This window comes from Carlito syrichta, unplaced genomic scaffold (assembly GCF_000164805.1).
Source record: "Carlito syrichta isolate Samal-C Ts95f unplaced genomic scaffold, Tarsius_syrichta-2.0.1 Scaffold311878, whole genome shotgun sequence".
Lineage (NCBI taxonomy): Eukaryota > Metazoa > Chordata > Mammalia > Primates > Tarsiidae > Carlito > Carlito syrichta.
Window position 1 is genome coordinate 222,221 of NW_007255974.1, and position 9,499 is coordinate 231,719.

At 42.9% G+C, this 9,499-nt stretch overlaps 1 protein-coding gene across 1 annotated transcript in view; it reads left to right on the forward strand.

The window, feature by feature from the left end:
* ALS2 (ALS2, alsin Rho guanine nucleotide exchange factor) overlaps positions 1–9,499 on the forward strand; it is a 79,659-nt gene that overhangs the window by 50,307 nt on the left and 19,853 nt on the right. Inside the window, exons 14-23 of the mRNA XM_008069243.2 lie at positions 1,409–1,540; positions 1,896–2,024; positions 2,437–2,507; positions 2,881–2,947; positions 3,541–3,743; positions 3,853–3,918; positions 5,276–5,374; positions 5,959–6,123; positions 8,359–8,470; positions 8,674–8,751. Coding sequence (XP_008067434.1) covers positions 1,409–1,540; positions 1,896–2,024; positions 2,437–2,507; positions 2,881–2,947; positions 3,541–3,743; positions 3,853–3,918; positions 5,276–5,374; positions 5,959–6,123; positions 8,359–8,470; positions 8,674–8,751 — 1,122 coding nt within the window. The remainder of the gene's footprint in view (positions 1–1,408; positions 1,541–1,895; positions 2,025–2,436; positions 2,508–2,880; positions 2,948–3,540; positions 3,744–3,852; positions 3,919–5,275; positions 5,375–5,958; positions 6,124–8,358; positions 8,471–8,673; positions 8,752–9,499) is intronic.

The following is a 9,499-nucleotide window of genomic DNA, read 5'->3' on the forward strand; positions in this document are numbered from 1 at the left end:
CGCCTGGGCAGGAAGACCTCATTTCTAAAATAAATCAAAAAATCAGCCGGGCGTGGTAGCGCATGCCTGTAATTCCGGCTACTCGGAAGACTGAGGCGGAAGGATCCCCGGAGCCCAGCAGGTCGAGGCTGTGGTGGCCGGGAGCGGCCACTGCACTCCAGTCTGGGCGACAGAGTGAGACTCCAACTCAAAAAAAAAAAAAAAAAAAATTTAACGTCAACCATTTGATGCCATGGGAAGTATGCATCACGTGGTTCTACTGCATATTGAAATGTGGTGGTGGTTCTATAAAACATGATTGTGATTGATTTGAGAGTTTATTTTTTTTTAAGCTTGAAAGAACAATTGACAGATAAACTGACTATGCAGATGTGGCTTTGCTAGATATTTTCTAAAAAAATCAGTGAATGAACCTGTCATTTCAAAAAGAACAACTGATAGTATTTGTTGCCAATGGTAAAATCTCTACTTTTAGCAAACATTAGAGTGTTATAGACATGTGTCTACCACTGTGACCCTGAGAGTTTCCTAATACCTAGGTCTTTTTCTGATGAGATTGGTGGTAATATTATCATGTGATTTTTAATGTTGTAGAAAAAAGTGTAGCAACATTTGGAAGATCTGCGTAAGTAGAACTATCAGTATTTTCCAAATGTCTAGCCCACAAAAGATCCATCCAAGTGCAAGACAGACCGTGGGTTTTAACGTAGCAACATGAAAAGTTCATTGCTCAGAGTTCGCATGGCAGCTGCTCTCTAGGAAACAGTTGTAGTAGCTGTCAAAGGAGAATAGCCACAGTTATTTGAGATGATTACTAAAAAACTTCCTTTTCCAACCATCTACCTTTGTAAGGTGACATTTTCTTCATATATTTCAACCAAGCAATGTATCATGACAGATTAAATGCAAAAGAAGACGTGAAAATCTAGCTGTCATCTTTCAAGCCAGATAATAAAGAGATTAGAAAAAATGTGAGCCAGCGCCACATTTCTCACTAAAAAATTTTTATTTTGAAAACATAGTTATTTTTCATTTTTATATGAAGTGAATTAATAAACTTTGTAAAAGCTGTCTTAATTTTAAGGTGGTAAATCTCGATAGAGATGGCCCACATAGGCAAAACCAAGGGGTCCTGATTCTAGAACACTGGAGAAGTTCTGCTGCCTCCTCACTGAGAGTTTCTGGATTTTGTTTCTTACCCTGAGTTAGTCCCTACTTCATGTGTGCCTGAACATAGTGGAATGTTCCTGAAGCCAGTCTCCTTTTCCGACTTCCTTGGCTACCTCCTCTGTTCTCCGGCTGAATTTTCTCCTCAATTTAATACTGTGTATCTAAAGCACACTGAGGCTACTGACTCTGGACAGTCATTTTATGTTCTTTTTTTTCCTCCTTAATTATTGGCCTGTAGACATCTCTGGAATATCAGAAACTGCAGGATTCCAGTTCTTGTTATGAGTCCCTTGCCCTCCATCTCGGCAGGAAGAGGAAGGAAGCAGAGTACACGCTGGGCTTCTGGAAGACCTTCCCTGGAAAAATGACGGTAACCGCCCTTGCTGCTTGTCACCCAGGTATACGCAGGCCTTTCCAGAATAGTTGCCACGGCCTGCCTTTCTCCCTTGATCATGGTGATGACATTTCAGTGGTCTCTCTCCTGTGATGTTTAAAGACCCACCACAGGGGTGCTCTGAACACCTTCCTGCATTTCTGGGAACCCTCTGAGGACTCACCTCACCTTCCTTAGTTTGCTTGTCTTTTTCATCTTCTTTGAGCTCTAATTTTATGAAGTGTTTGGAGCCTGTACAGATTTAGTTTAGTTTGGGCACCAAGCTAAACTATGACCTCTAAGGTCCCCTCGGTGAATATGTGTGTGTCAATTTCTTGATTTGTCTTTCCAGGACTCCCTGCGGAGGCCTGAGCGCCGTCTGCTGTGTGAGAGCAGCAACCGTGCCCTGTCTCTGCAGCATGCAGGGCGGTTTTCCGTGAACTGGTTCATTCTCTTTAATGATGCCCTGGTCCATGCCCAGGTAGGCTGGCTCCTAACTTAGAAGAGGCCCAGGAGGGTGGAGTACTGTACTTAGTGATTAACTAGACCATCAGTTTATGTTAAAAACCACTGTGATTTTGCTGAAACTATTGCATAAAGAGAACGGTTAGGTACAGCTTGTGTTTGTGGCGTGGTCTGGATTTCAGAGAACTGGTCTGGTTTCCAGCTTGGGATCAAGTGTCAGCCTGGGATGGCGTCCCTACAGCAGAAATGGCAGGGCTCACCAGGTTAACTGTATGATTGGGGCTACGTGGCAGATGGCTACAGCTTAGCCATCTTGAAGGCTGTGCTGCAGAGACGGTAGGGCCCATTGGGGTTAGTGAGTAAAGGACATGTGGCAGAGCCCCCAGGGCCACATGGTTTCCATGAACGTGCCTCGCTCTCTGTTTCAGTTCTCCACACACCACGTTTTCCCTCTGGCCACGCTGTGGGCGGAGCCACTGTCTGAAGAAGCTGGCGGTGTGTAAGTGCCTCCTCTTAGCCCCATTCACCCTGTTTCCAGGTGGTTTCCTTCACTGTGAAGGAAGCTCGGAGGGCTGAGAGCAACCTCCCAGCTGCCTAGTGGGGCTCACCTGTAGCCTGTCAGCTGGTGAAGTGGCCTGCTGTTGATAAAATGCACTGGTGGGGATGGTGGGTGTCTCCACGGCACTTGGCCACTGCTGAACACAGAGCAGAGTCGCTGTCCTTCCCCATGGCAGGACTCAGATCCAGGTCAAGGAGCACTTCCAGCAAAATGACTTCTCTTGAGATAGATCGATTGCTTTTCATATTTGAAGACAGATGTTGTAGTGACGGGTTTTCATGCCTACTGGTGCTTGTCCTTGTGAATGTTTTAGGAATGGCTTAAAGATAACTACCCCCGAGGAGCAGTTCACACTCATCTCATCAACACCCCAGGAAAAGGTTAGTCCCTATGGTATTCTCTTTCAGTCTTTGGCTGGTTCTTTGTACCTCTTGTGGCAGGGAAGAAGAAATAAAAATTGTTCTTCCTTGACGAATGATCTGCAGGTATGTCTGATAGATCTTCATTAAACTAGAACTACAGGGTTTTTTTTTAATGTTACTTAATCTTAAACATACAGCAGTGAAATCAAAGAGCCAATCTGTATTACTCAGTAAGAAAAGCACTAGGAAGCCGGGCTCGGTGGCTCAGCCTGTAATCCCGCGCTTTGGGAGGCTGAGGTGAGTGAATTGCCTGAGCCTGCAGGTTCAAGACCTGCCTGGGCAACTTATCTCTACAATAAATAAAAAAAAATTAGCCAGGCGTGGTAGTGCGTGCCTGTAGTTCCGGCCACTTGGAAGGCTGAGGCGGAAAGATTGCCGAAGCCCAGCAGGTTGAGGCTGTGGCGACCGGGTGTGTGCCACTGCACTCCAGTCTGGGCGACAGAGTGAGATTCCAACTCAAAAAAAAAAAAAAGAAAAGCACTAGGAGACAGAACATTTATTCATACCAAACTGTTGCCTTAAGCTGATTGACATTCACTTTTTGCTCTTAGACTAAGTGGCTTCGAGCTATAAGCCAAGCTGTGGATCAGGCTTTGAGGGGAACATCTGACCTTCCACCATATGGAAGTGGCAGTAGTGTTCAGAGGCAGGAACCGCCCATTTCACGCAGTGCCAGATACACTTTCTACAAGGATCCTCGCCTAAAGGACGCGACCTACGATGGACGCTGGCTCTCAGGGAAGCCTCATGGCAGGTGATCGCACATAAGGTTCATGTGGGGGTGAGGGTGGTTACACAGTCCAGAAAACCATCGAGGATCTGAACCACTAGCTGACATGCATTCCTCTTGCTTATGCCTTCAGGGGCATTTTGAAGTGGCCCGATGGGAAGATGTATTCCGGCATGTTCAGGAATGGCTTAGAAGATGGGTAAGAACACTGAAACATGACAACAAATTCAAGTTCATCCCAAGTTATGTTACTTTGTATTCAGAGATGCTTTTCACACAAGTAGCAGGTTCTTACTTTGTTTTATAGAGAAGCATACAGGGTGTTAGGGGCTCATGTTGCATGTGTGTGAGCATGAAGAGGGCAGGAATCTGGAGGCATCTAATCTGCCTAGATGAGTCATTGACCTTGAGAGCCATGTGACCTCACACCACACAGCCTTCCATCTGTTAGAGTGGGATTGTGTTCTGTAGCCATTTCTTGGGTGTGAAGACTGAAAGGCTAGGTTAAGGTTGCTGGTGAGACTTGAGGCAGTAGAGCCCCTTTTACACAAAGAACATGGAGATACTTTCCTTTCCGCTGTTTTAAATAATCTTTGGTTTCTGTCATACGTTAAAGGGGTAATCTTTCAAGTGATACAATATTCTAGTGATGCTCTAATGACATTATTTCATATAAGCTTGTCATGTTTTCTAACACTAAATATATTCACATAATTTATGGCAGTGAAGTATTTTGTATCATGTTAAGGTAATTTATTTTGCTATACAAAAAAGATATATCAATTAGGTAGATGATGTGTGTCTGTATGATAACTGTAAATTTTTGTGATGTTTTAAAATAGGTTTTTATTTTTTCTGCTTTTTACTTTTTTTTTTTTTCTTTTAGAGACAGGTTGTTGCTTTGTCATCCAGGCTGGAGTGCCGTGGCATGATCATAGCTCAATATAACCTCTACCTCCTGGGTTCAAACAATCCTCTTGCCTCAGCCTCCTGAGCTGGGACTGTAGGCATAGACCACACACCTGGCTAATTTTTAAAAATTGTTTGTAGAGATGAGGTCTTGCTATGTTGCCAGACTGTTCTCAATCTCCTGGCTTCTCCTCCTGTCTCAACCTCCCAAAGTGCTGATATTAGACACATGAGCCACCATGCCCTGCCTCTTTTTAATAGATTTGTAGAATGAGAGACTAGATAATCTGATTTACTCTGACTTACTCCCTTATTATCCAGACGAAGCTAGATAACTGGGCTTACCCAAGGTGACGTAGCTAACAAGTGACAGATGCAGGCCTAGAACACAGGTCTTCTGTTTTCACTGGACTTGGGATAAAGCACCTTATCTCAGTATATTGGGATTGATGTCCCACTCCTCTAAGGCTTGCCAAACAGTGGAGGTAATAAATTCAGCTTAAACCAAGCCCCGTTTACCCCCTTTCCTCCTGTAGGGAAATCTTTTCTCTGTCTTCCTTGTTAGAATGTTCACCAATACACATACACGAAAGGAAAATATGTCATAAATGCATCTTCTATTTTGTTTGTTTTATTTTCCATGGCAGGTATGGAGAATACAGAATCCCAAACAAGGCAATGAACAAAGAAGATCACTATGTGGGCCACTGGAAAGAAGGGAAAATGTGTGGTCAAGGAGTCTATAGGTGAAAAGTCTGTTGGACTGGTGTTGGTTTTTCAAAGAATCATGTAAATCTAAATGCCTGTGTAGCAGAATCCACAGGGAGTACATTTCACTTACTCTTCTAATGACTGAAACTCTTTGTAAAGTCTTCTTTTAAAGATCAACCCCTCATCTATCACAAGATGAAAGTATTGGGTCATTAAATATAGTTCTTATGTCTGTTATACATACCTTATAAGCCATAACTTATAGTCTCCTACATGTCTTATTTATACATTTACATCATTTTTATTATTTGAATCAAATGTAAAAAAGACAGAACTTTTTATTCTTCCTTCTCATAAATAATTCATTATTTCTTTTACCCATAAGAGAGTAGAGACACATTTTTTCCATGTTAATGCAAAATGCCACCTGTAATGTCTTGACCCTTTAAGCCTTAATCATTCAAGAATTAGATTTTTTTATTGGTGAAAAATAATCTTATAAGCAAATCATTATAGCTACTAGTGAGAGTGAGTATGGTTTTGGAGTTCCTCCACTTTGTAAAGTTAGGCATCTGAATTCAACATGCATGTGATATTTACCTGTTCTTTCCAACCACAGCTATGCCTCTGGTGAAGTGTTTGAGGGCTGTTTCCAAGATAATATGCGTCATGGTCATGGCCTCCTACGAAGCGGGAAATTGACTTCCTCTTCTCCCAGCATGTTCATTGGCCAGTGGGTGATGGATAAGAAGGCAGGATATGGTGTCTTTGATGATATCACTAGGTACAGTATGCTGCTTCTGAGTTTAGTATATTAAGAAAAAAATCTTAATAAGGAAACAGAGTTGTCAGCCACCACTTTACCCATCTTCTTGTGAACCAGACAGTAGGTTACTTTTTTATGGGAGGATCATCCAAAATTAACACTGGCACCTTTTGCCTTCAAATCTCACACATACAAAGCTTTTAGTATCTCAAAGAAGCTCCCAAATCGTTATTATACAAAGAAAAATCCTTAATGCAGTCAATAGAAAATAACAGAAGCTCGTGTAATAAAAGGGGGGTGGGATGTCAGTCCCCTTTGGGATGACAGAATGGTGTCTCAGCAGCTTTCTAAGTGCTTAGGTTTTCCTATCACCTCAGACTTGTTATCGGGCCAGCAACCTAGGCATCAAGCCTAGTTAAATTGAAATAACTAAATCTGGGGGAGGAATATAGTTCTTTTGCCTCCATATCAGTTAGACCCAATTTGCTTTAGACTTAGTACGTATAGTAGGTCCCCCTTATTCGAGGGGGTTATGTTCCAAGGCCCCCAGTGGATGCCTCAAACTGTGGGTGGTACCTAGCCTGATTGCTGTTGATTGGAAACTGTTTCTGTTATATCTTCCACCTGCAAATTTAATGCCTTTTCCATCCTAACTAAGCACTGATCACATTCCATGGCCATCACTTTTGCAGATTGAGATGAGACAGCAAAACTAGCACATATTTCTTTCTCCTCCACAATTTCACAGATTTGTTCTTATCATAGACTTAACCATAGCAACCTCAGCATATGACCTTTTTCCTTTCCTCATTAAGAACTCTCACCTTTTCTCTTAAAGAAAGCGATTTGCAGCTTCTCTTTGGCATATGTGAGCTGCCAGCATCACTACCCTTGTGCTTTTGGGCCATTATTAAGTAAAGTCAGGGTTATTGGACACAGCACAGCAATTCTGAGATGGTCCATATCTGCTAACTGAAGCGGCTGTGCAATGACTGATGGGCGGGAGAGTCCTCAGAATGGACACACTGGACACAGGGGTGGATCATGTCCTGGACAGTAGGGAGCGGGGCATCACTGAGTTTCATCATGTTCCTCAGAATGGCATGCAATTTAAAACTTATAAACTGTTATTTCTGGAATTTCCATTTAATAATTTTGGACTACAGTTGACTGCAGGTAACTAAACTCACAGAAAGCGAAACCCTGAAAAGTAGGAGACTCCTGTACTCGTTTTCCCCTCATGTTATTAAGTACCATGGCTTCCACAATGTGGGATTGTTTCTTGTTTTTGTTTTTGGGAAGGGTCTTGCTCTGTCGCCCAGACTGGAGTTCAGTGGCTTGATTATAGCTCACTGCAACCTCAAACTCCTGGGCTCACACCATCCTCCCAGATATCTGGTACTACAGGCACACACCACCACACCTGGCTAATTTTTTTCTTATTTTTTGTAGAGACAAGGTCTCACTATGTTTGCTTAGGCTGGTCTCAAACTCCTGTCCTCAAGCAATCCTCCTGCTTTGGCCTCCCTAATATCTGAGACGACAGGTACACACCACCATAACAGGCTTATTTTTTCTTATTTTTTGTAGAGACAGGGTCTCACTACATTGCCCAGGCTGATCTTGAGCTCTTGGTCTCAAGTGATCCTCCTATGTGGGCCTCCCAAAGTGCTGGGATTACAAGTGTGAGCCACCATACTCAACCCATAATGTGGGATTTTTAAAAAATTGCTGTTATTACTAAGCACCATGATTAGTTATCAAGCAGTTTATACTTATTTTGTATTGTTAATGGAGACTAGTAAGATTTTTTTTGAGTTTTTAATAGGTGAAAAATGCACCTTCTTTTCTGACAAAACCTTTTTTTTTCTTTTTTTTTTTAACTTGGCAAACCTTTGGGTAAGAAAGAAATCATGCATAGGTTTCATTTTGCCTATTACGTCTTGAATGAAATTACTTAGCACTAAACAGCCTTCATTTTTTGCTTACATATGTCAAGGTTATCAAGTGAGTACATGGAGTATCTACAGGTCTGCGTCAGGTAGACTACATCACTGCATTCCTAAGAGAACATTACTTGGAGTGAGATGTCTTTTGCTGTCACATTGACCCATGTTTGAGGAGTCAGAGCTGACCACTTTAGAAAAACAGAGTGGATACCCACCTACGGGCTGCTTGGTATCCCCCATGTGACAGTGGCTTATTCCCCAAGTTGTCTTTGTCATCACTGCTTTTTCTTTTATTTCTCTGCAGGGGGGAGAAGTATATGGGAATGTGGCAGGATGATGTATGTCAAGGGAATGGTGTGGTCGTCACCCAATTTGGCCTGTACTACGAAGGCAGCTTTCATCTTAATAAGATGATGGTAAGAGAATATTTGCACATAGTCATTATTGAGTTTTAAAACTCCTGTGTCCGTACCTTTTAAAATCATCTGTTTACGATCGCCCTACCTTCTTGGTACTGTGTTTCTTGTCCTTTAAGAGGATGTGAGGCTCTGGGGATATGGCTGCATACATGTGACTCTGAATCTATGTGTTGTGACTTTTGTCTTATTTCTCCTCCTAGGGAAATGGGGTATTACTTTCCGAAGATGATACTATCTATGAGGGAGAATTTTCAGATGATTGGACTCTCAGCGGAAAGGTTGGAAACCAACTTTCTTTCTTTCTCTAACACACTCTTTTATTCATGTTTTTTGACTTTTCAAAAACTAATTTCATATAGAACCCATCCCTTCTAAGTGCACACTTCAACGATTTTGAGTATATGTATGGGGTTGTGCAGCCATACCACAGTCCAGTTTTTGGACACTTCCGTTATCCAGGAAGAACTTCCATTTCTACCACCAGTCTCAGCAGCCATTCGTCATTCTACACATTTGCCTTTTCTGGGCCTTTCGCCTGAATGGAGTCATGCGTGTGGTCTCTTCCGTGTGGCTTCTTATAAATAGCTTAATGTTTTTGAAGTTTTTCTATACTGTGGCATGTGTAGTACTTTGTTCCTTTGTATTCGGTATTCCTTAGGCTGGAGTGCAGTGATATGGTCTCAGCTCACTGCAGCCTCTACCTCCTGGGCTCAAGTAATCCCCCTTCCTGAGCCTCCTGAGTAGCCGGGACTGCAGGCATGCACTACTCATGCCCAGCTAACTTGCTTACTTTTTTTTTTTCTGAGTTGGAGTCTTACTCTGTTGCCCAGACTGGAGTGCAGTGGCCGCTCCCGGCCACCGCAGCCTCGACCTGCTGGGCTCCGGCGATCCTTCCGCCTCCGCCTTCCGAGTAGCCGGAATTACAGGCATGCGCTACCATGCCCGGCTGATTTTTTTTATTTATTGTAGAGATGAGGTCTCGCTGCCCAGGCGGGTCTCGAACCCGCGGGCTCAGGCAATCCAGAA